General features: G+C 44.3%; 1 protein-coding gene and 2 long non-coding RNA genes across 10 annotated transcripts in view; 2 read left to right on the forward strand and 1 right to left on the reverse strand.

The window, feature by feature from the left end:
- Positions 1-14,674, reverse strand: part of SFSWAP (splicing factor SWAP) — a 96,107-nt gene extending 81,433 nt beyond the window's left edge. For 2 of the 8 annotated variants that reach the window (XM_048822217.2, XM_048822214.2), the window contains exons 1-4: positions 14,300-14,671; positions 11,595-11,764; positions 10,863-11,000; positions 1,485-1,570 (exon numbers count right to left, since the gene is read on the reverse strand). In XM_048822217.2, the coding sequence (XP_048678174.2) occupies positions 1,485-1,570; positions 10,863-11,000; positions 11,595-11,764; positions 14,300-14,544 (639 nt within the window). In that variant the 5' untranslated portion in view covers positions 14,545-14,671. Of the gene's footprint in view, positions 1-1,484; positions 1,571-10,862; positions 11,001-11,594; positions 14,276-14,299 lie in introns of those variants that run through there. The other 6 variants (XM_048822218.2, XM_048822215.2, XM_048822223.2 and 3 more) reach the window with 5 other exon arrangements.
- Positions 14,626-26,863, forward strand: part of LOC142069313 (uncharacterized) — a 169,504-nt gene continuing 157,266 nt past the window's right edge. The window contains exon 1 of the long non-coding RNA XR_012665073.1: positions 14,626-14,714. This is a non-coding gene — a long non-coding RNA (uncharacterized LOC142069313). The remainder of the gene's footprint in view (positions 14,715-26,863) is intronic.
- On the forward strand, positions 14,756-23,574 carry LOC125623200 (uncharacterized). The gene is made up of 2 exons (XR_007352916.2): positions 14,756-14,934; positions 22,107-23,574. It is a non-coding gene; the product is annotated as an uncharacterized LOC125623200 (long non-coding RNA).

Here is a 26,863-nt window from a genome sequence, read left to right on the forward strand (position 1 = left end):
AGAATGGTTCATCTGGATTTATTCTTAATGTACCAATGGGAAAATACAATTGAATAGGGTTCTATCATTGACAGCAACTCAACCTCCAACATTTATAACAAAGAAACCCTACTGCAAAGATAACTGCATTGAAGGAGTATATTTATGGCGCACTCTTATACGTCTACGATAGTTTCATTACACAAACATTTCACAGAAACCTTTGGAAAAAACAAGAAATCAATAAAACAAAAAATTCAAAATTGTAAAACAAGGATATAAGATCTGTTAAATGAATAGCTCCGATATGTACCACATGATACCAACATTAAACAGGATGAAATCCTTCAATGAATATCTAATGAAGACAAAGCTATGGTATACTGTGTGTTCCAGTATTTACTGCACTAAGAATACAGCGTTTACTAAGAGTTCTCGTAATTTTTGCCAATTAAGAGCTCATCAGCAAATTGCTAAGTAATCTGTTGCCTCTGAGATGAGGCAAGTCCACAGAAACATTTTCAAAACATTCTATAATACATTTTTATGATATAAAGAATCCCTGTGTCTTTATATAAAACAAAAAGGAGTACTTGTGGCACCTTAGAGACTAACCAAATTAGCCTCTAAGGTGCCACAAGTACTCCTTTTCTTTTTGCGAATACAGACTAACACGGCTGTTACTCTGAAACCTGTCTTTATACAAAACGTGAAACATACTGAATTCCAAACATTCACAAATGGTACCTCACTTCAGTGAAATCAAACTTCCGTGAAGAAGGAAGAGTTGATTGAGCCTACGTTTTTATAGAAAATAGGTAAATTGTATCAAGTTCAAAAATTACATTGCATGGATTGTGGTGACAGCATGGAATGAAAAGAAAACTTCTGTGGTTCTGATATTCCCAAAATAAGGGGACATATTTCTTAGACTTTATTAATTTTTCATCACTCTTTCATAAAAGTCCTCTCTAACATGGCTATAGTTGCTGTTTGCTTACTTAGGGGAAAAAATTAAAAATAGGTGTTGCACTCTTTTTTGTAAAAAGTTGAACTTTAATATATTTTTGCTCAAGGTTTTGTCTTTGTTCCAAATGAAAAGACAGATAAAAATTATATTAATGTGGTTCTTTATGCTTTTATTTCAAAGAATTTGCAAAAGTTTGCCATTTTACCGGCACATAACCTAGTTTGTTGGCTGATGCGTTTTGGAATTTTAAAAATAAACACTACAAAAAAAATTACGTTTTCTTCCAGAGTACTTTAATCAATACTGTAAGTGATGCTAAAAGCACATTACACTAAAAATTATACCCTTTTCAATGGAGCAAGTAAAATATGACAGTTCTAATTCTTTACCACCTTTGTCAGTTGAAATTAACCCACTAATTTTAAAATAGCTGGGTAGATTTTAACTCAAAGACAATGGAAAAATGCAGTTAAAACCTTATGACTGGCTATGAAAGTTTATAGCAATAAAGGCAATATTAAATATACACACATACCAGTTCTACATCAGGAGGTACGCTCAGTCCCAAGGGAGCAATGAAAGGTTCTTCATTTTCTTCAACATTTTCTGCCTGAGCTGCTTCTACAGTAAATGACAAAGTGAAATGCTACAGTACAGAACTAGTCAAAAAAATGAGACATACAAAATATGTATTAAAATTTTAAATAGAGAATTCTGATTCCTTGAACCACAGATCCTATCAGTATTCCTTAACTGCTGGGCCAGGACAAGTACTGAAAGTATTTGCACTACTCACCACGAAGGGTTTCTAAAGGCACTGGACCTTAAGAATCAAGTTATACTAATTACTATCTTGAATTTCTCTGCAATATGGAACCTGCAGATATTCAGCACTGGACCAGTGCTTGATTTGTAGGATATTGTACCAATGGCTTATTAAAGGTCCAATATCTGACAAATCATCAACCCCTGACCCAGTAGTGAACAAACAAGTCTGATATTGCAGACAACTTCCATTATATCTTGAACTATTTTATGTCATGTCTATTTTTTTAAATAAGCTTTTCTCTTCCAAAATTAAGGGGCAATTTTTCAATGCAGTGGATAGAGATGTTCCTTTCTGCAACTAGGCAAGTTGTAGAGCTCCTACGTTCCCAATGCCACTAACATTTATTCATATGTGCAAATTACTCACATGAGTAGTCTTATTAACTTCAGTAAGGCTCAGTGTGGGCACAGGTGTCCACCCATATGCAATGCATTGCAGGATCAGGACAAGCATGAATGCGAAAAAAAGTGTTCATTTTTTTGTTTGTTTGTATTACACACAAAGGCGAGTTTCTATTGCTTTCCATTATGTGGAACAATATAAGTATATGTGACTAAAAACGTTTGCCCTCTACTAAATATTTTATTAAAATGTAGTTACTGTTTGCACAGAAAATTTGTATTTTAACTAGTAGTTATTTTAGTAGGCTCCACTTTACTAGTTTAGACTTAAATAGCTTCAACACATGACTGAATCCACTCTCACCTTGACAAACTAGAGAATGCAAACAATGAGAAAGACTGAATGAGAAAATGGACAACATACACAGCATTCTATTTTTGTACTTCCAAGCAGTTCAACCAGCACAGTGAGGTTCAATATTTTATTATTGGTGTTTAGCTTCAGTGACCTATGAAAAATGATGTGCAATACTGCTAATATGAAGAGATAAACAAAGCAGATATATATAAAAAAGCAACAGTTCTCCTCTGCTAGGGTATGTTAATGCTACACAGTTTCAGACATTAGAGAAAGATGCATGGAGACATGCAGATCTGATTTCAAACAGTTGTAGGCCACACTCGTAACGTTTCCCTCTAGCGGAACATACTTTAAGTGGAAGATTCAAGAAAAGATATTTAATCTCTTACAATTCAGAGAGGGATGAGAATTGTAAAGGTCTCTTTCCCCTCCGCTCCTTTCATTTCATATCGAGTTTTGGAATAAAACTGTAGATATTTAATAGATTTACATTATACAAACTATTTTGCACAAATATAAAAAAGGAAGCAACAATACAGGAAATATTTATTTTTACTGTATATTTAATAAATGTTTTGTCCATTTGATTATTTTATGTATAATACCATTTTTGAAAATTAACTTCCTTTAAGAAATAAAAGTACAAAGAAGAGCATGACTGCAACATTACAATGCTATTCTATTTAGTAACCTTTAGAACTGAAGCAAGTGTTGCTCCTCCAGATTATCCTGCAGCACACGGGAATCCGTCATTTACTGTACTAGATGTACATCAGAAAAATCCAGAAAGTAAACTGTTGAGGTATTTCATTCTGAATAAAATAACCCTCTGATATAAACTTTAATCCCAATAAAAATAGATTACTTTATAGTGGAAATAACAAAGAAAGTAGGGGCGGGGGAAAAGCCAGAATAGGAAAGTATAAAACTTCTGTGAAAATAAGAACCCTCCTTCAGAGGAGGCCCCCAAAGTCCACTTTTTTCAGGCCTCTTGGGAAGACATGTTTGATGGGATGCAGATATGATGGCTTTGACAACTACTTTATTATTTGTGTGGAAAGTCAGCAGGATCGGGGTCTAAGTCGGTTACAGGTTCGTCACCTATAAACTATTTGCTTTATTTGGCATCCATAGTTCAGAACGAGCAATTACCAAAAATCCAAAATAAATTACAGGTTTTTTTTTTGTTTTGTTTTTTTTTTTTAAAAAAATCAAGTGGAAAAGTATAGGGGATTTTAGGTCAAATGTTCCACATAAGAAAAACAAGATCCTGGAAGTGGAAGCAAACTTATACTAAATAAGTTTAGGCTACATCTTGACACTAGCAGAGTTGTAAATTTGTAATTGTGATTAACTGGCTTTTTAAAGTAATGAGCATGTTATGTACTTTTCCAAAAGAGAACTAGATTAAAATTGCTTTCTTTAAAGTGACTGCTAAAGTTCACATTAACAGGTTACACTGGTGAATACAGTCCAAATCCAATAACTAATTTCTGCTCCACACTGACTTGTAAATATGGCATGTTTACAATTCACAGATCAACATTAAGGGAAATCTTAACTGCACCATTCTGTTGAAAATTTATTGCATGGTAAAATACAGCAAATTACAGAAGATAGATCTTTTCATCTGCTGTAACAACTGTCAGCCCTTTTCCAAGTATAATCAAGCCTTACTAGAAAATCTACTTTGCTACCTCTGTCTGTTTCTACAAAAGCATTTCGTGCAAGGTACATTTAAACAAGTGATTTCACTGTCAGAATTCCATTTTAATGAACTGCCTTAAGAACATCCATTTCCCTTCAGTGGTACTGACTCTGAAAGTGCAGTACAAGATCTGATGCAATGTACTCTAGCATTATAAAATTTTAAAGGTATTTCAACTTAAGAAGAATTCTGGCAGGGGAGGAAGGGAAGCGTTATGTTTTCTTTTTGACAGAAATCATACCACTAGTAAAGAGGGCTTTTTAAAGACTTTAAAAAAAAACAAAAAAACAAAAAAAAACTTGAACACTGAGTAAGAGAATGTAATAGCTCTCTGATGTTTTTTCCATTAGAAAAAATACCAGTTTAAGAGTAAGCCAGATCAACAGCTTTAACCAGGCACAGGTTTTCTACCAAGCAAGATAGAGATTTCAGTTTGTTCCTTACACTAAAACGTCCTACTCAATTGTTGTCATGATGAAGTGAAAGTATTCCGAAAAAAAAAGTTCAGTTCTGAACAAGCTCAATTATACACTAAATGAAATTAGAGTAATTTGTCTACACTCAACTACAAAGACAAAAGTGTACACCATGAGGAAAAAGTGGATTTTAAGTCTTTATCTATATTAAACATCAATTTACTGGTATTATGGAGAGAAAGAGAGAATCAAGCATGCTAGAAATAATATTTAGGAAAGCAGGAGTGGAGCTTAAGTGTTTTGTAAAATAGTAAAACATTTTCCAATGACACAGAGTCAACATGCTAAACCACAGTTCCTCGGTTAGAGCTGGGCTCCCTTGAAATACTTGAAAACTATCTATAGTAATTGAAAGTAAAATAAAATTCAGAGTGGCATGATACTAAAATACTAGGAGTTATTCAGAATGTGCACTGAGATTGTATTTGGATGTGCTGTTTTAAAAGTAAAGGATTGGGATTCAAAGAAGGGCTACAAGAATGATTCAGTGATCATATGAAGTAACAATGAAAAGATAGGTAAACTGGCCCGGCCCGCCAGGGGGCTTACCCTGGTGGGCTGCATGTCAAAGGTTGCCAATCCTTGCTCTAGAGCAAGGATTCCCTAACTGCAGTACATGTACTATGGTAATGAATTTCAAGTTCCATCCATTCACTTTTTTAAGGTGATATGTGAACCAATAACGTTTGAGAGCTGCTGCTTTCAAGCATATGACACTGGCCATTGTCAGAGATGGAATACTGGACTAGATGGACCTCATTTCTGAATCAGCATGGCAATTCCTATGGATATTGCACCCCTTTAGTAAAAACAAACAAAGTTTTCATTCTAGCCCAACAACAGCAATGCTACAGCTATGACTGAAATAGCATTTCCATTCAAAACCTCTATTTTGAGGCACTTGCAACCCTAGAATTCATTAGTATTCTTCATGCTACACAGAGGCAACTGAAGCAGAACTGTCAATCAGGGCAGTGTCAGCAGAAACACCCCTTCATCTTCCCAACAGATGGCTAATTCCAAAACTCCAATGATTACTTAACAAAAGAACATTCCAGACTAAAGACTAATTCCAACCTTGGTGTGTTAAAATTGAATTTGCAGGAATGTGAATGTTAATGCAGGTCTATTTAACCTCAAAAAATATTTCAGAATGTGTGAGAGTAGCAAATAGTCCTTATGTGAGGAAAAGAACTTTTACTTTCTTGGGCTTAAGCCCATTTGCCAACAACTAAATGAAAATATTGTAGCTAGCAATGCAGCTAGCTACAGAGGCACAGAAGGAAACTGGCTAGTGAACTGATAAAACTTCAGAAATTAATATTTTAAGCAGAGCTGGCAGCAAGACCTATTGAGATTGTCTGACATTTCCCATTATAAGACCTTGTTTTCAGTTATTTATAACTTTGCAAAACTAACCATTTGGGCTGAAATTTTTGATACAGGCTCAGGCTGTTTATTTTTTTTAATTCAGCCAAAATGGTTCAGCCATTTCTGGGAATAAGGCTAGGGAAAAACACATTGTTTTACCCACGTTAAAAACTTCTGGCAACCTTTTCTTTTGAATGTTCTGGTGCCCTCACACTTTTGAGAAGGGACTTGAAATTAGATTCCAGGCCTGCTGATGACCTTTGTAGATACATCCCCAGAGCAGGTCCACCCTATGCAGTGAATGAAACAAGGGTACTGTGGAAAAGACAATATGTGAACATGTAATTAAAGACTAATATAATGCACCTGCAGAAAGCGGCCAAATTAATTTGCACCAGTAAGCGGTTTTATGACAAGTTGGCTGGCTTGTCATGGGGTGCAGGCTACAAGTCAAGTTAGTAAAACTCGACAGCTGCTAACATAATCACTCTGTGCAGCCACTGTTATTTTGTAATGTTGGATTTTGTCACTTGAGCTGAGTGAACTTTGCAGTGGAGACATAGCCAGAGATAGATCTCATAATGCTGCTCAGAAGTGAACCGATAATCATGTGGCTTCTTTACAGATTTAATCAAATTGCTGAGGCCTTTTCAGACCATAAAATGACCACTAAACTTAAAGAATATGTCCTAATTCCCAAGGAGAGTCTAACCTTTTGCCTTTTTTTCCCCAAGATGCATTCATATCTACTTAACAGAATAGGAAGTGTTCCTCCCTGCATCTACAGAGAAAGAGAGAGAGAGAGAGAAAAGACAACAGCTGAAGATTTCAGATAGCCTGCGACTTCCTTTCTGATGTTCAGTGTAAGCCAGGAATTTTCATTTTTCTGAACACTGGCAAAAAGGATGAATATTTCCTAAGAGGAAATTAATTCCTTATCCACCTTCTGTGAAACTCTGGTCTGCACACACCTTCAAAATTGTCTCTGTGCAGCACTTACATTCAATACAGCTACAATAGTTCAGCTAGTCTCTGTGCCGAGTTACATTGATCAGAAAGGCAACAACATGAAAAATGAATGGAAATGATGGGCTCAAACTGATGTGATATCAGAGTACTGAAAAGCAAGTTACGCTTCAAAGAAGCATACCTTATTTCTACCTCAAAAGGTTCTACTTGATTCACAAGGGGACACTTGGTTAACTTTGGTGGTCCTGCTGACCAAAAGAAACCTGCAAGAGATAGTCTGCAGTGACTGACAGAACTTACATTGAGTACAACTGTGAATCTGTAAGAACTTCAAAATGACTGGTAATGTGACTTTGGTGGCATCTAGATTTCTGCCTTTCTATATATAGATATTCAAAAATATTTTTTTTTAAAAATCCAAATCCTTCTTGATGCTTCCATTACAGATTTTCCTGGTAGTCAAGATAACATCTTTTTCAGTGATTAAAATGACCTTATACTTTGTCTGACTCTCTCAAAAACTCCGCAGCCTACTTGAGAAGGACGAAGTTCTAATAAAGTATTGGATCTTGCACTGAACAATCTTTGCCACTAAGAGTTTGAATATCTAGAAAGGTCTTGAGTTTTCTTGGCCAGTGAGGTACCAGTGGTATCATCTCAGTTGCTTCATCATGGTTTCTCTCCAGGGTACACAGAATGAGTAGACACACAAAGCTGGAATTTCCGTTTGGCTAATTTTGGTTTCCATGTATTTTCCTTCCAATGAACTTCTTCGTTTCTGAACTCTCTTCTGACATAATTCTACCAGTGGTTTTTCCCATAGAACCACTGGCTGGCTAAATACCATTGAGGTTCCATTTCCTTGCATCATGTTGCACCAGCTCAGTCAGCACGTTATATTTCCCTCAGATGTGTATAGGCACTGGGAGACAACAGATGTTTTTCTTCCCATTTAACTGCCAGCCTCGCCCTTCTACTGTACTGGGCATGTTTTATTAAAGTTACTGGAATGAGAAAGCAGGATTGTATCATCATGCGTAAGAAACGTTCCCTGGCAAATGGAAAGGGTCCTAACAGTTGTGAACAAAAACTTTCAAACATGAATAAGTTGTAAATTGCAGTCCTGAAACATTCTGAATCTATACAAATCTCTGATTTAAGGCCTAAATCCTAGCCTCAGTGCACAATCAGCCAAGCTGTGCATCCTTCTGGCTCTGTTCCACCCAACTTGTGGCTGTCTTGTTGTTGACTGGGTTGAGAAACCTTACAAAATAGGACTCTTCTGTGCCAGTATTTTTCTCCTCCACAGTTGTCTATCTTGGTGACATGTTAAGACTCTGCATTTTCTGAATATCTGCTTCTCCATATGCTTTGCAATGGTTCTCACTGAAAAGTTACTTACCTTAAACTTAGCTGACACCATTAGCAGTTTTGAGGCTATCTGCATTCCACGTGTGCATCCTGTGACTGATGTCATAAGCCTTTGCAGAAAATTTTACTTAGTCTACATCTACCTGCTAGGGTAATCTTATATTAGTGAACCTTTGTGTCTGAACTGCTCTATCACATCAGGACATGAAGTCTACTTCAAGCGTATGGCAACTTATCACTGGCATCTGCAGATGATGTTTCAAAGTACTGACACTTTCTTCAGCTTGTTCTTTCAAAAAGAAATCCAAGTTTGAAAGGATTACAATACCTTCAGACAGAGAAGCAACAGCTGTATCCAGTTTAGGTAGCTGGAAAGTTTGCCTTTGGGGACTACAAACGCTTCCTGGGTCTGCCTGCTGATGGGTTCACTACCCCCCCTGCAGCCCTAATAAGCTTTCCAATACAGAAATGACAGCAAATCAAATATTCTTCTCTCAAATTGGTTGGGTAATATATGCCTTGCCTTTTATTTTGAGTTTCTTTTTGGGATCACGAATAGATCAAAGCAGCAAGTGTTTGTTTAGCATAATCTTATTTTTCAGGTTGCAACATGATCAGTTGCACGGATACCTCTTTTACCTAGAATCCCACTCATTATTTGAGCACGTGTAACAGATCTCCATAGATTTTCAGATAATGACCTTAAGTAGTTGCTGTTCACCTCACTAGGCTGTGCACAGTTCCCCCATGTGAGGCAGAGGATGCAGATGAACCTCAAACTTGCTCTTGATCACCTTGGATTTTTCAAGAGACTTAGGCATACATGTTTTCATCAAGTCACAGTATCACTACAAAGTGCTCACACTGAGAAAAAGTAAAGGTGCCTTTGGAAAAGAGCCTTACTTGAAGCTACTTTTTACATATACACAAATTTTGATGCTATTTCCTTAGATAGCTGATAGCCCACTTGTCTCATAGTGATTAAAAACTAGTGCTAAATAGGCAGAAGAGTGAGAGAAAGCTCTTGCAGCCTCTGCCTTGAAAAACAGAAGAAAAATTTATATTAGAAAATAAGGGGCAGGCAGGCCCTTCAGTGACACTGCCCTGGATTGAGAGTTCAGCCCCAGTCAAGTGTAAGAACATACACAACCTTCTACAGGGATCTGCAAAAAGGATTTAATAGGGGAAACTTTTAAAAACATTACAGACCAAAGTATAAACTGACAAATGACAGGAAATTTACAGATCAAGAGCTCTTTCTTCAGCCCTGATTAATTCTATCATCCCTTTCTATTGCTTGGGTCTCAGAACACCAGACTCTCTCACACGCTGCAATAAGAAATCATTTTTCAAATTGCTAAGTAATGTAGTTACATTCATAGATGCCCCAACAGATGACGGTAAAAATCAGGAGTGTTGAGACACTCAATACAGCAATATTTTTAAAGCACACAGTGGATTTTGTTATAAGTGCAAAGTATTTTTATTGAAAATGAAATAAAAGACTACAACTCTGAATTTTATGGAGTATGCCTGTTACAGGCTCCTGTAATGGCACTTTAAAGAAAAACAACTTAAAAAAAATGTAGACTGACAAATTTTAAAAAACATTTATTAATAGACTACAAATTATACATCTTAATTTTTCAAAATTCTTCTAATACAATTGTAGGAGGGTTTTTCAGCTGCCCTATTTATGTTTCTAGGGGTCTTTTCGGTTAGTCAGTTTCCTCCTACTGATTATAAACAAACTGCATAAAAAACTAAAATAAGATTTTTTTCTAATTTCTTGAATTCTAGTTCTTAGCTGTAACAATCATGTACAAACTTTTCAGATAAATATGATTTTCAAACTGAATGTAGCCCTTCAACATCATTTTATGTTTAGTTTACATAACTATTTTGCATTTAATTCAGTTGACGTGTTTTTAAAACAGTGAAACATTCTTCCAGCTTTCATATGAAACCCTTGCCAATTAAGGGGGTCTTTGAGGGCTCAATGACATTCCAACATGACAACCATCTTCCCTAAACTACTATCATAACATGAGAAAATGAATGCCAAACGATGACAACTATAGCCCACATTATTACAGTAATGTGCATAAAAGAACTGGGAGACCCATTGTGCATTACTGAATTTTGTGAATAAGAACACAATTAAAAAAAACAAAGATAAAGTATCACCAAATTTATTGTTTCCTTATCTTGACAATTATGGCTTTAATTATAATATTTTGCAGTAAATTGGGAAAATTAATATTTTGAAAAAAATAATCTAATCTTTTTAAGATGAGAACTCACTGAAGCATCTCCTATGAGAGCTTTGCTGAGACGTTACCAACTTTTAAAAAAAGCCCTCAAATTATGACATGTACATTGTAATGAAGTATGGATTCACAACTTGCAACTGTAAAAGTAGTAAGGGTAGGTGAAGGTGCTTTTACCTTTCCCTACCAATCCCCAATGTTTATTCTGATTCCTCACCTCTTTCTCTGGAGGCCTGCTGCTCCTCCTCCTCTGTGGGTTCTGAAGGATCATAATAATCACTGCCATAACTGAATCCCACGGCGTTATATGTACCATCTTCTGCTAAAGCTTCACTCAGTCTCTTATATTCTTCCTCTTGAAGAAAAATGAAAATTCTAATTACTACTATGAAATATAATTAAGCTACACTATTTCTAAAAAACAAAACAAAACAGAAACCAACCCCCCCCCCCCCCGAACTATACCATTGTTTTCAACCTAACTTTTAGATAAAAATTGTATTCTTCACACTTTAGGCATAGTAACTTTTGCCAGCAAGTTTGTGAAAACCAAAGATAACAGAATGCATGTGCCTTTTGTTGACCATTTCCTCCTGCTGAGATAAAGATTTTAGTGGTTATACAGTCTAATATAATTAAGGAAAATGCAAGAGCGTTCAGTTATACAATACTGTTAAAGAAGAACAGTTAAAAGGATGGTGGGGGGTGTTTTGTTTTTTCAAATCCCAGTCTGCCCTCAAAATCTGGGCAATTTCTGTGTGGATCTATATATAAACTATCCTGAGGTCCTCTCAGACAGGCAAAGACTCCTGTTTTTCGAATCCACTGGGTACTGTCAAGATAATATCAGAAAGAATGAGCATAAAATGAGTGGGAGTAAATTTAATGTTTTAATTATTTAAATTTAATTAAATGTGTTCTAACTCAGGAAAGTTTCCTTGAGCAATACCTTGCCTCGCCTCCTCCTCAAGCAAGTCCGTATGCAAGGCTAAATACCTCTCTTCATCACAGAGGGCATCTATTCTAGCCTCCTCTTCAGACAATTGATAATCTCTGTTCCATGTGGAATATTCAGCGTCATATTCAGAGAGGTCATGGAGGTGACCACGTCCATCATACCTGCAAGATGAAAAAGCTGGTCAATGCAGAAAACTTAGGGTTTGGGTTTGTGTGACTACTTAAAAATACTTACCCATTAAAATGAAAAAAACACTAATATGTTAAAACATGCCTCATTTTAGAAGTTACATTTAATTTTGCTACTCACTTCACACCAACTATCAAAATGAAATATTTTAATAGTCTAAATTCCTCTCTAACAGAATAATAAAGAGTACAATTAAAGGCAAAAGTATCCTTTAATAGTTTAAATGGGATCCATTTCCTTAATAGTTCTTACCGTATATGGTTCAACCAACCATTCAATGTCACTTGCAAAATACTTTTTCTGGAAAGTCAAATAGCTTACATTCACACAAACCCGAATACATAAATACCTATCCGTAAGAACCAAACGGTCGAAATTTTCTCGCTTCTTTCTGCTAGTCCCGAACTCTCAGGAGAGATCTTCACCAAAGAAACTTGCGTCCATTGGAGGTAAAATCATGGCTAGGCTCGACCCCTAGCCATTTGGCTGAGGAAATAAGTTCTGGGTTATGTGATAGAGAGACAAACATACATAGGAACAGTAACATATACATGCAATTTAAGGAGGTTCACCATAAAAATGGCACCAATAACCAACGATGTGATTTCATCTCCTAAGCAGAAATGGTTTTGTGTGCAGAAAAAGTGCTGCATTAAGATAACGTTTGACATATTTCTCCTTTATGTGTCAATATTAGAAACCAATAGATAATAAAGAGATAGTAAACTTCACTCCGCTGGTTAGTCCTCACACACACAATTCTTGACTGAGCCATCTTGCTAAATCAAAAACAAAGAAAGTACATATAACTAATAGAAAATGTTATTGAGATATGTTGGTCTTGTTAATCAAAAGTGTTTATCCACAGGCAAATTTCTGCCCCAGTCTTCCCACAGTAATAGGCTTTCTTCAACTGGGGGAAAAGATTTCATGCTGTTGGGGATAAAAATCTGAATTTCCAAAGGAGCTGATAAGGTTAGTGCATAATGTTTCATCTGATTCTAACTTTTGCTCATAAATGCAAACCTCCTTAACTTACAAATGTAGATTGTTATTGGTTTTAAATGTTATGTATACATACATACACATACTTAGAGTTTGCTCCCAACAATTGCTGCAGCTGTTCTATCTCAGGCCATTACTGTATGAAACCACAAATACCTTAATTTACACCACAGAACTGGCTAATGAAATTTTTCATCACAAAAATAAACTACCATCAGATGACAGGCCCCATCACTAAGTTTAAACTTCCATATCAACAATAACGTACAACTATACACTAATTAATTTCTGATCTGTTTTCCAATTTAGGTGTTTGATTTCAATTAGTGAAATCATAAATGGGAAAGACCTGTTAACTACTCCAAACAAGGCATCTGTGAATCTTTTCTGCCAGTCCAGTTTCACATAATGGGGTTCCCCACCACCTCCCTTCAATGAATATTTATTCCAATCGAGTAGATATGGTTGCGAACCTAGGACCTGGAAATCACATGTAACCACTGAAAGAGGCCTAATGAAGTGGGAATTGAGGGAGCAAATGCCTACAGTATGTGATGTGATCCTTTTCAAACCAAAGCCCTTCAGGTTTTCCCATTTGAGTCTTCAGGTCCAACCACAACTGCTTAAAGCACTGTGCTTTTCAAGCCCCCACAAAACACTCCTGACCTGATTCTCCATCCCCCCCCTCACAAGAGCCACTGAAAAGCAGGTTTTGAACTAATATATTCCTCCATCTGATCCTGAGTTGCTGAATCTACTGCAGAGACCAGAGGAAAAAAATCAAATAGCCAGATCCTGTTAATCCCTCAGACTGTGAACTGCTACAAATCACAAAAACAACCAAAAAAGCAACTCCTAATTGAGGTTAGAAGTCTGAAATTCCTGGGAAGGAAAGCTAAGTGGCCTAACTGCCACAACTCATGGCATGACTAGGGAGCAATCATGCCAGGAACTGCTTTTTAGGGGATCCCATCGGCACTTTATCGTCTAAATTAACTGGAGGAATTCAACTCAGCCTAATTTCCCTCTCTGTGCAAAATAACCTCCCCCCCTTCTTGCTTATGGACCCCACGATTTAAGTTTCTAATTTAGCATTCCCTTATAGCAAGAGCCCCCCTTCTTTTGAGGTGAGAAGCTGCTTGGGGTTTGATCTGAAAAGGAGCAGATTATTCCCACCCCTCCCCACATACACCCACCCTGACAGGGGGAGGGGACCCCAATAAATACCATCTGCCAGAGGAAGGGGAGAGACTCCTAATCCTGCCAGAGAGGGAAACCCCAATACTCCCTGCCAGAGGAAAGGGTTCCCCAACATCGCCACGGGGACACCCAAACCCACTGCCAGGGAGAAGGGCCTCCCTTAACGCTGCCAGAGACGAAGCACTCCCCCACTCCTCCTGCCAGAGGGAGGCCCCCACACACCCCGCAGCACTGGGGGAGGAGCAGAAAGAGGCTATCACAGGAGATCTCGCAGCAAAGGCTGGGGGTTGGGTTGCACCGACCTATCGATCATGATCTTTGGGTCTCCCATCCAGGGGATGAGGTGCCGGCCCTGCTCCTGGTACTGGGCCTTCTCGTCGTCCCGGAACAGCTTGCAGGCATAGCCGAACACCAGCAGCTCCACGCGGCTGCCCCCACCGCCTCCTCCGGGGGGTCCCGGGGCCGCGCCCCCGCCGGACAACAACATCAGCGGCGGCGGCCCTGCCTCCTCCACAGTCCGGCGCGGCCCGCCAGCGCCTCCGAACATCACGGGAGGGTGCGAGGAGAAGGCCAGGAGCGCGCTAACAGCGAACGAAGCGAGTCAGCCCGGCCACTAAACCCCCCACCCCCACAACGCCGCGGTCGCCATCGCCCGAGACAAAATGGTGGCCGTTCCGCTTCCGGTCACAGGCGGGGTAAACAAACGTCTGGCTTCCGGTAAGCAGCAGATTCGTCATAACGCACCAACCAGTGGATTAATGTCTCTGCGCGCCCTGGGGCCGAGTGGGAGGAGATGCAGCCAGGCAACGGGCCCGGGGCGGGGAACGACTGGAGCCAGGCAGGGTAGCTGCGACACGAGAGTGGCGAAACTGTCCACGGGAACTGCGGGGCTGGGCCGCGGGAGAGCCGAACGAAGGGCGGGCAGCTGGAGAGAGGGGTAGGCAGGGCCGCGGGTGCGGGGAGGGGCGCAGGCGGGGCTGTGGGGCGAGGGCATCAGAGGGAGCGATGGGTGGGGGCAGTGGTAGTGGGGGGCAGGTGGGGGCTCTGGAGAGGGGCATCAGAAGGAGCTGTGGGGAGGGGGCCAGTGGCAGGGGGAAACGGGGGGGCAGTGGCAGGAGGGGGGTAGACGGGGCTATGGGGGGAGGGGCATCAGAGGGAGCAATGGGGGGTTGGGGCAGTGGCAGGAGGGGGGCAGACGGGGCTATGGGGGGAGGGGCATCAGAGGGAGCAATGGGGGGTTGGGGCAGTGGGGGGCAGGTGGGGGCTATGAAGAGAAGCATCAGAAGGAGCTGTGGGGAGGGGGCGGTGGCGGGGCGGCCGGGGAGAGCTATGGGGAGGGGCATCAGAGGGAGGGGGCGGGACGGGGCAGTGGGGCTATGGGGAGCAGCATTAGTGGGAGCTGGGGGGCAGTGGCAATGAGAGAGACAAGTGAGGACTCTGTGGGGGCATCAGAGAGAGCGGTGGGAGGGTCAGTGACAGTGCGGTGGCAGCCAGAGCCATGGCGAGGGGGGGCTGGGCCACATTGAGTGCTGGGTCCCTGGATGCAGTCAGGTGAGGGTGCAGTGGCCATTGGGAGGAAGCTATTTCCCTGTAGCAGAGCAGTGCCCTAGTTCCTCTGTTTCTGGGGCATGTGTGATGCCTAGAGACTCCATGTCCAGGCTGCTGTGGAAATTGCAAAGTCTAACACTCAATAGTTAGGAAATGCCAGTGATTGTCCATGCAGCCTGTTTGTCCTCGTTCCTGCCCCAGCCCTGACACCTGTTCCTCTCCTCTGCCCCATATGCACCAGTTTGTCCCTGTCACAGCGCAGTCCTGTCTCTTTCCACCCATGTCCTCATCATAGTCTGCCTGATCTCAGGTTTCTTGTCCCAGTCTTCCTCCTCCATGTTGCCTGGCCCGAGCCCATGGGAACGCATTGAAAGCCCAGGAGAGAGAGAGTTTCTGTGGTCCCAATTCCTGTGCATAGCAGGGAATACCAACTGCAACAAAAGTCTTGCTCAGTCCTGTATCCCTGGGCAGGGTTATACTTAGTGTAGATGGAGACTGGAAAATTTAGATGCCAAATTCTGATATGTTTCTACTGAGCATATGTAAACTGAGATTTTTCAAAGGTTTGTAACTTGCCCAAATTTGGGTGAATTTTCTTGGATACACCACAAGGCATCCTGACTAGGGTTGCCAGGTATCCGATTTTTGACCGGAACGCCCGGTTGAAAAGGGACCCTGGTGGTTCCAGTCAGCATTGCTGACCGGGCCGTTAAAAGTCCGGTTGGCAGCGCAGCAGGGCAGGCAGGCTCCGTGTGCAGCTCCGGCGAAGCGGACTCATATCCGGCTCCTAGCAGGCAGTGCCCCGAGGGCCAGCTCCGCAGTTCCCATTGGCTGGGAACGGTGGCCTGCGGGCAGGGCTGGTGCAAGGATGTTTCGCGCCCTAGGTGAAACTTCCACCTTGTGCCTCCCCCCCTCTCCCGGAAGCCCTGCGGCAGCTCCCCGCCACCACTGTCCCCCTGCCTGGGGAGCCATGCAGCAGCTCCCCGCCCCAGCTCACCTTTGCTCTGCCTCCTCCCTGAGCACGATGCCACTGCTCCACTTCTCCCACTCCCAGGCTTGCGGGGCCAATCAGCTGTTCAGCGCCGCAAGCTTGGGAGGGAGAGAAGCAGAGTGGGGCGGAGTGCTCAGGGGAGGAGGCGGAGCAGAGGTGAGCTGGGGTGGGGAGCGGTTACTTGCTGCTGGCAGCCTTCCCCGCGCCCCCCCTTCCCTAGCTCACCTCCACTTCACTGCCTCCCCGGAGCGCACTTTTGGCCACCCCCAACCACTTGGCGCTCTAGGCGGCTTCCTAGTTTGTCTAGTGGTTGCACTGGCCCGGCCTGCAGGCAGGGGCAGTGCACGGAGCCCTTGGCTGCTCCTCCACCTAGGAGCCAGAGGGACATGTCGCTGCTTCCCGGCAGCCGCCTGAGGTCAGTGCCGCCCAGAGCCTGCACCCCTCACCACCTCCTGCACCCCAACCCGATACCCCAGTCCTTAGCCCCCTTCCACACCTTGAACCCCTCATTTTTGGCCGCAACCCAGAGCCCACACCCACAAACCAGAGCCCGTACCCCCTCCCACACTCCAACCTCCTGCCCCGGTCGAGCCCTCTCCCACACACACAACCCCTCAGCCCCAGCCCGGAACCCTCTCCTGCACCGCAAACCCCTCATCCCTGGCCTGCACTCTCAGCTGGAGCCCTCACCCCCTCCCACACCCCAACCTCCTGCCCCAGCCCAGAGCCCTCTCCTGCACCCCTCATCCCTGTCTCCACCCCAGAGCCTTCACCCCCTCGCACACCCCAATCCCCTGCCCCAGCCTGGTGAAAATGAGTGAGTGAGCAAGGGTGGGGGAGAGCAAGCAACAGAGGGAGAGGGGATAGAGTGAGTGGGGGCAGGGCCTCTGGGCATGGAGACAGGGCAAGGGTGTTTGGTTTTCTGCAATTAGAAAGTTGGCAACCCTAACCCTGACACCAGGGCAATCCAGGCTGCCAAATTTCAAGTCCTTGCACCAAAGCATGTAGGCAGTAGAGCTTCTCAATGAAACAGTTGTAAGAATTATTTTAGCATGGCAAAAACAATGTATTTTTCCTTAATCTCATTTGTGGAAACAGTTGAACTATTTTTGCTGAAACTTTCAAAAAAAAATTCACCTGAATTTTCGAAATGTCAGTCCCAATGATTAAATTTTGGTAAAGTTATAATGTCCTATAATGGGAAGTGTCAGGCAAACTTAATTATAGACAGTGCTACCAGTTCTGCCCATAATGACAACTCATTGACTTCCTTGTACTTACTGTAGCTAAAGGATTTAATACATTGTTTAAAGATTATGTGGTGCACAAATATTGACACAGAGCTGAGTTGGGCTGCATCTTTGTGTCTGAAGGAAGCCTGCCAAAATGTGAATTTACTTAAGGAGAAATCTAGAAAATCCCTTGGGCATTTCATCTGCTTCTGTAGCTGTGAAATTGAATAATAATACATTGTGTCTCTGTAGTGCCTTTCAAAGTGCACTACAAAACCTAATTAAGCTTCACAATCCTCCATTTAGTTAAGTAAGACGCGCATATAATTTTATATACACACATAATTTCACCCACCAGTGAAAAGCAGTCACATGGTCGAGTGAGCAGTCAGTCAAACTCCTCCTAATAGGAGCAGGTAGACAGGGATTTGCCAGGATGGCTATTGCCATCCTTAGCCTTGCAGTAGAGCAGGGGTCGGCAACGTTTCCGAAGTGGTGTGCCGAGTCTTCATTGATTCACTTAAATTTAAGGTTTCTCATGCCAGTAATACATTTTAACATTTTTAGAAGGTCTCTATAAGTCCATGTTTTTAGAAGGTCTCTCTCTATAAGTCTATATATTATTATAACTAAACTATTGTCGTATGTAAAGTAAACAAGGTTTTCAAAATGTTTAAGAAGCTTCATTTAAAATTAAATTAAAATGCTGATCTTAGGCCACCAGCCCGCTTAGCCCACTGCCAGCCTGGGGTTCCGTTCACCTAGGCCGGCAGGAGGATGAACGGGGCCTGCGGCCGGGACCCCGGCAGGCAAGGGGCTGGCAGCCAGAACCCCGGGCTGGCAGCAGGCTGAGCGGGGATGGTGGCCGGGACCCCAGACTGGCAGTGGGCTGAGCGGGGCTGGCGGCCGGGACCCCGGGCTGGCGGCCGGGACCCCAGACTGGCAGTGGGCTGAGCGGCTCAGCCCACTGTCGCTCAGCCCACTGCCGGTCTGGGGTTCCGTCCGCCGGCTCCTGTCAGCCAGAGTCCCGGCTGCCGGCCCCGCTCAGCCCGCTGCCGGCCTGGGATCCCGGCCCTGCCCACATAGAGTGGGTACCTACCTTCTCCCTGGTTCTAGCCCATTCTCTTCCTCTCTCTCTGCACTGAGCTGAGGGTGGGAGTACACTGAGCACAGGGCGGGGGATGAAGGAGCAGGCTGGGGGTTGGGATGTAGGGTCTGGCCAGGAGCTAGAATGAGGGAGGGGGCTCAGGGTTGGGGCAGGAGGTTTGGGTGTGGAGTGCTTACCTGGGCAGCTCCCATTTGGTGCAAGGGGTGCAGGCGCTCCCGTTTGGTGCTCAGGGTAGGGGGTGAGAACGTGGGGGTGCAAGAATCAGGGCATGGGGTGTGGGGGTTGGGTATGTGTGGGGGTGCAGGAGTCAGGGCTGGGGGGGTGTGAGGAGGGTGGAGGAGTCAGGGCTGGGGGTGTGGGGGGGCTGGGTATGTGTGGGGGGGCTGGAGTAAAGGCTGGGGTTGTGGGGGGTGCAGGGGTAAGGGCAGGAGGCTGGGGTGTGTGGGGAGTACAGGGGTCAGGGCAGAGGGCTCGGGGTGTGGGTGTGGGCTAGGGTCATGGGGGTGCTCCCAGCCCCCTGCCCAAAGCGGCTCACAGCAAGGGGCTGGAGGGGATATGCCCTGATTCCACTCCCCTTCCCCAAGACCCCATCCCTACATCCCCACCTCTTTTCTTGGCTTCTCCCCCTCCCGCTCAAGGGCCATCAGCTGATCGGTGGCAGGGAGGGAGAGGAGGAGGGACAGGAACCCAGCATGGCGGGGGAGGGAGGGAACCTTGCCTGCCCTGCAGCAGCAGCCGGCAGGACCAAGCTTCTTCACCCTGCCTCTGTGGGGGGGGGCGGCCGAGAAGAGGGGGCCAGGGCGGGCAGGATTTTTAATGGCACGCTGCTTGCTGCCTGCCGGGGTCCCGGCCTGGGTTCGGCAGCGGGCTGAGCGGGGCCAGCGGCTGGGACCCGGCAGGCAGCAGCGTGCCATTAAAAATCGGCTCACGTGCCGTCTTTGGCATGCATGCCATAGGTTGCCGACCCCTGCAATAGAGGGTCTTTAGGTGTTTGATGTGCTCTCTGCACTGGACACCAGTCAGGTTGACTCCCATCTCTTCCCGCCTCTTATAGAAGTTCTCAGACACATGAGGATTTTGGATGCTTTTCTCAAAATCATTTTCTTTACATGATTCACACTAGTGGTTAACCAGATCCCTGGGGTGCTCCTCTGGCCAGATGATAGGGCACTGGAAAGACATCTTCTAGGGTACATCTACACTTCCCACTCTTTGTGCCCACTGCCCTGTAAATAAGAGTGCAGATAGTAAGTTTAGATGAGTAGAATAAAGACATGCCTGAACCCTGTGAGTATGGACCCTATGTGCTTCTCTACATGCCCAAGCAGTGCATCTTCCAGCTACACTGCTATTTTTAGAAGTGTTGTGTGTCCTGCTGCCAAAGCCTTTCCCCGCTGCAGGGAAAGACTCCAGCAGTGGAAGAAGTCTCTGGCATGGGGAGACGGGGGGAAAGGCTCTGGCAGCTCCCCATGGTAGTTGTCATGTGCTATGATGGAACACAGCTAGCAGAAGCTGTCTATTTGTTGACATCTACACCATTCATGACTAGCTTACTCTGCAAGCATTGGTTAAACATTGATTAAAGCATGGGTTAAACATTTTAGCCTTATAGTGTATGGCAGAACCAGGAAATAATGAAAAACTAAAGCAATTTTTTGAGGGCCAATATGTGGGATCCATGCACCGATCTGATACTTGATCTGCGGAAAAGGGGATCAGTGGCCTCTAACGCCATCCCATTTCATTCTGATCCTGAAGAGGGTGTTAACTTAGTGTCTGAGAACCTCACAATTGTTAACATAGTTCTCCTTACAACGCTGATATGAATTAGGAAAGTGCTGTTACCGCCATTTTACAGATGGGGAATTGAGGCACAGAGAGACTAAGGGCTTGGTTTGGAAAGGGGACTTACATGTGTCAATGCCTAGCTCCTAGGTGACCTGCCATCCAGTGGAATTCACAGTCCTGAGTTAAGACACCTTGGCTTCCCAATTCACGGAGATCATCAGGTTCCTGAGAAAGGGATTCACAGAAATCTGAGTTAGAAGCCAGCTAAGCTAGCCAGAACTCTTGTGCAGAGGAAAGGGGCAGGGCTTAGATCCCTGATGAGGGAAAGTACTTGGGCACCTGCTATCTCTGCTCAGGATTCACAACTATGAACTCTCTTCTGGAGTGAGGCAGCTAAGCCAGGTCAGCCCTTTCTAATGAAAAACAAGAGAGAGACATACCCACCCCATTTAAGCCAACAGCCCCACAGTTAGAGCACTCCCAGGGGAGATGGGAAACCTGCTTTCCAATCCCCACTTTGCCTGCTTTGGAGCAGAGACTTGAATCCACGTCTCCCTGGTGAGTGCCTAAACCACCAAACTACTGGGTATTCTGGGGTGGGTTTTCCTCAGTCTCTACTGTTGAAGTTGTTCCACTCTGTATACTAATTAAATATTCATTGGGTGAGAAAGAGAGTGACTCTATAGCCTGATGGGCAGGGTCCTCCCCTAGGCTATAGGAGAGTCAGGTTCATGTGCTTTCTCTAATAACTATTTAATTTATACAAAGTGAAACAGCATCAACAGGAGAGCTAGAGAGCATCCCACTTTGGAATACCCTGTAGCTGGGTGGTTAGGGCATGTAGCTGGGCGGTGAAAGACATGTTCTAACTCAAGAGTGCAGGGGTTTAACCTTGGGCCTTCTCTAACCACGGAGCTTTGTGGTATTCTGCAGTGCACACGGCAAGTCACAAAAACTGCAAACCAGGTTGCCCCCTGCGTCTTTTGTGTGTGTTAGGCATGCTCCAGGCATGCCCACTGGACTGATCCCAGCCAGTGAGATAGGCAGGGGAATGCCTATCGTTTTAAAATCCCATTGGGGCTTAAGAATGAATTAGGTGTCAAACAGCTTGGTGGTATCAGGACTGAGGTGGCTTTGCACACACCCATTGGCAGAAAACCTAGGTTTTGAGAGAGGACTACACTGAAAGAAACATAGGCACATCTTAGGCAAGTGTCTTGCCTAAGGTCATATAGGAAGAATATAGTGAAACTGGGAGCAGACCTTGCGTCTCCCAATTCCTGTGCTAGGACTATAACCATTAGGCAGTCTTTCAGGGCTCTTAATGAACCAATGCTCTTGATGCTTTTCCACTGGGCAACAATAATTATTTTTCCTTCAGTGTTTGTAATGAAGTTTAAAGTTAACCTGATTACTTTTATTTTCTTCTTTGTGTGCACCAGCATCAGCACTGATGTTAAAAACACTCCAGGGAATAGAATTGATGTCATTGGCCAGATAACTGCAGTCTTGGAAAACAGTGATGCAGAACAGATATTGGAGTAGACCAACGAACTACATTTATTAAGGGGAAGAGCTAAACAAACCACAAGACATAGTGTCTACAAAATCCAGGACTCAGCCAAACTGCTTAACTTCAGCAGACTGTAACTGAATACCAGTGGGAGAAAATACTCTGAGGTAAACTACAGGCTTCTGCCACAAAGCTTTTATATAGCAAAATGCCCATGCTGCCTCAGTTCCTGATGATTATCACAGCAGTGTTATACCTTAAATTAGCCCCAGCTGGCCTTGCTGGACCGCAAAGAAGCCAATTATCAGGCAGGAGCTGACAGAATTAGTTTCTCTCTCTTGCTGGATGAAGTTGGGATAAGAATATTTATTATTTTCTCCAGCTTGTCTTGGGTAAGATATCCTACTTTCATTTACTTGGCAGGAGAGAAGCAATAAAATAAGTTAAAATAAAGTTTCCACTCTGAGACTGACACCTGTCTCTTCTCCCTAGTTTAGCAGAGGTGGACATGGCCCTGTTCAGTTTCCCCTTAAATCAGAGGAGAAAAAGGATTCCTGTGTGCTTGCAAGGAGGTTTCAAAAGAAAGCATGCTGTGTTGATTTTACAAAAAAGAAGAAAGATAATTAACTACTGTTTATATCAAGGGTGGGCAAACTTTTTGGCCCAAGAGCCACATCAGGGTTGCGCAACTGTATGGAGGGCCGGGTAGGGAAGGCTGTGCCTCCCCAAACAGCCTGGCCCCTGCTCCCTATCCACCCACTTCCTGCCCCCCTCAGACTCCCGACCCATCCAACCCCACCTGCTCCTTGGCCCCTGACCGCCCCGTCCCAGGACCCCCGCACCCCTAACCACCCCCCGGGACCCCAGCCCCTATCCAACTTCCCCCCGCTCCCTGTCCCCTGACTGCCACAACCCTATCCACACCCCTGCCCCTAACGGCCCTCTGGGACCTCAACCCCTATCCAACTCCCCCTGCTCCCCATTCCCTGACTGCCCCCCCCCACTGAATCTCCACCCCATCCAACCACCCCTTGTCCCCTGACTGCCCCTCGGGATCTGCTGCCTCTTATCCAACCACCCTACTCCCCGCCCCCTTACCAGGCCGGAGCCAGCCACACCGCCATGCTGCCTGAGAGGAGCAGCGGGCCAGAGTGCTGCTCATGCAGCAGTATGACTGTGGGGGGAGGAGGGACAGTGGGGGAGGGGCCAGGGATGAGCCTCCCCGGCGGGGACCTCAGGGGCTGGGCAGGACGGTCCCGCGGGCCGGATGAGGCCCATGGGCTATAGTTTGCCCACCTCTGTTTATATCCTATCTGTATCATATGCACTCACACACTCCATAAGAAGGAATTCATGGTGCAGAGAAGTAATTAAATAAAAGCTTTCGGAACAGGGAAGGAGTGATGTTCTCATCCTGTGTCTTCATAGGCTCTTTTATCAGGGATCCTCTGAAAAGGAAAACTAAGGAGAAACTGCATTTCTTCCTATGCAGAACTTTTTTTCCCCCACACAAGTAAAAAAGGTTATTTTATGTGTTTTGCTTTGTGTATATAGTACTTTAATGCTGGCTGTTTATTAATAATCCAAGCACCATACTGTGGTGCACAAAGCAGAGGACGACTTTCTCTTCCAAAGTCGTGTCCCCCAAATTAGAATGATAATGCAGTTCAAACACACAATACAGTGGATGATCATAGGAAGGTCCATTTCAGATTGGTGCAGATTTCTCTTTTAAACATTTCCCTGGTATGTTATCATGGAAAGGCTTAGTGGAAAAGGTATGTTACGTGGGAAGATTTGAAGGAAGAGAAGGCAGTTGTTTGGTGCACACAAATAGAAGGGGTTCCAGCATAGGCAGTCATGAGAAAAGGTGCAAATGTGGATGCTGGGGAAAGCTACAAAAAGAACATTTAGGAGAGTGATGGGGTGGGAATGGAGACCGTTAGACAGGAATAGGAGGAAATATCTGACTACGAGGGAAAGGCAGAGTTGTGCAGGTGAGCACATGAAGTTTCATCTTAGTGCAGAAGGTTGGAGGAATCTATGCTATATGGCAGAGGTGGTCAAACTGTGGCTCGTGAGCCACATGCTGCTCTTTTATCATTAAAGTGCAGCTCATGGAGCCCCACAGGCCCCCCCGATTCTCCGCTTACCAGACTTGGGGGTATGGGGGGGATCAGGACCTCTGCCTTGCAGCAGGGTGGTGCGGTATGGGGAGGGGGGTCTTGGGGCTTTAGCAGGAGCAGGGCTGAAGTCCCAACTCGTGGCTCCTGGCAGGTGTGCCCTGACTCTCGAACTTCTGAAGATTGTCATATGTAGCTCGGCAGGCCAGTAAGTTTGGCTACCCCTGATATATGGGGAGACCATACGAGAGAGGAGGCTGCCTTGATCAAAATGGGATATAACCAAAGCATGGACAATGTTTTTTGGATGAGAATGTTGAGATTGTGTATTACTCTTCAATAATATTATAGAATTATTTTAAAATACTATAGTTATTTAGACTACAAAAGACATTCCAGATTAGAATAACTTTGACAGTCATCAGCTATTTGAAAGTGTTTATATTGTTTTTTTGAAAGCAAGAGAAATTGGAATAAACAATCACTTCCTAGAGAAAGTATTGATATGTGTTATAGACAACACCATGAATGTATATTCTTTGTTTTCTAAAGGGGTCTGTTTTGCAGAAGAGAGAGATTTCCTTTCTCTTTATCTCCTTCTAGAGTCAGCATAGCTAACAGCAATTTGGGGGAGGAGGTGCTTGCTGGTGCAATGGCCTCATGCACTTGCCTTTCTCCTTTGAAGTCCTTTTTTAAAACCTGGTTCAGGATACACGAGGAAAAGCGTTTGTCTCCAGTCTTGTTTCCCATTTGTTCTCTTCACAGTTTGGCACAAGTCAGCATCATTAACAGGCAGTGTTAAAAAACAGCCCTGTGCTAGAATAGCAAGGGAGTTGTAGATTTGTTAAGGAAACTTGCCCAGACCAGAGCCTGCCTATGTTAAAATCCCTCATTTACAAGGCTGCTAAACTTCTCATAATTCAATTATCAAAAAAGAAAAGTTCTCTAAATAATTCTGACTTTCTCAAGTTATAGCCACTTTTGCCAGTGCAGTAGGATCCACAACATAGCACATCCAAAAATATATCGGACTGAGATCACTTTTTCAATGCAGTACACTGCATAAAGTGCATGGTAGTAATAAGAGCACCATGGGTAGATAAATTATGGATATTTTACCTACAGCAATCTGTGCTTCCCAGTGTTTAGGATCTTTTCCAAGTCACTGGTATGAATGTGCACTGATTCATGAGTTTAGCTGCTCTACCCCTTTGTTTCCATGAGTTGTTCACCTTTCATGAGCATCATGAGTCCCCATGGATGAGGTAAAGATTCCATTTATTGATGTGTGTAAAGGGAATAATGAGTTCCAAAAACTCTGGATGCAGATATAATTGTGTGAAATAGAAACATCTTGTGTTACTTTGCCACATATAAAAAAAATCTGCATCTGTACATTTTTGCTATACCTTATCAACTTTCTTATGTTGCCTTCTCATTGGGTAGGACAGCGGTTCTAAAACTGTGGTCAGGACCGCAAAGTGGGTCGCAACCCAATTTTAATGGGTCACCAGGGCTGGCTTAGACTTGCTGCGGCCCAAGGCCAAGGCCCAAGCCTAAGGGCTTCAGCCCTGGGTGGTAAGGCTAAGGTTACGGGCCCCCTGCCTAGGGCTGAAGCTCTTGGGCTTCAGCTTTGGCCCCCTGGCCTGGGGTAGTGCAGCTTTGACTCTTCTCCCCTCCCACTGGGGGTGGCAGGGCTTGGGCGAGCTCAGGCTTTGGTCCCCGCTCCTGGAGTCCTGTAGTAATTTTTGTTGTCAGAAGGGGATTGCAGTGCAATGAAGTTTGAGAACCCCTGGGGTAGGGGGATTTTTCAGAGAGAACTTGGGGTGGTGAGTGATGTGGTGTACACCTCCACACAAGGTGGCAGAGCAGGTTAAATTAGGATAATTAACCTGATGGGTTGTACCTGGGGAAGAGCCAGGGATTGAAGGCCTGATTGAACATGGAGCCCAGCTGGAAAGGAACAGGCAGGGCTAAGATAAAGCCAGGAAGCTGGCAGTAGCATGGGGCTGCAGTAAGGGAGCCTGTAGCCACTCTCTAGTTTGTAGAGAGGGAAAGAAGGGAAACTAGGTGGAGAGGGTGTAGGGAAAGGCTCAGAGGAAAGGCAGGAAGGCTTAAGGGAGTGCAGACTGTGGCTGCTGATTAGAGGGTCTGTAAGATGGAACCAGGAGTAGAGAGTGGGCTTGGCTTCCCCTACCAGTCACTGGAGAAGCGCACCATTGGGGAAGTGAAGGAAAGACAGCCATCTTGGAGGAAGAGACTTTGATACGCTCGGAAGGGGGGAAAACACAGTGACCTAGCCAGAGAGCCAAGCATAAAGACACAGCACCCTGAGTCGCAGAGAGCGACAGAGAGCACAGTGACAGGGCCTGCAGCAAGCAGCAGAGAGGGGTTTTGGACCAGAGTGGAACTAATCCCCAAATGTGGTCAGAAGGAGGTGCCCTAGTGGTGCGCGCACCCCATGACATGGTGATATTAGCATTATAAAATATTTGTATTAGAGTAGCACCCAGAGACCCCAGTCGGGGTAAATGATATTGTTCCCTTTCCCTATCCACCCACC

Source organism: Caretta caretta, chromosome 15 (assembly GCF_965140235.1).
Source record: "Caretta caretta isolate rCarCar2 chromosome 15, rCarCar1.hap1, whole genome shotgun sequence".
Taxonomy (NCBI): Eukaryota; Metazoa; Chordata; order Testudines; family Cheloniidae; genus Caretta; species Caretta caretta.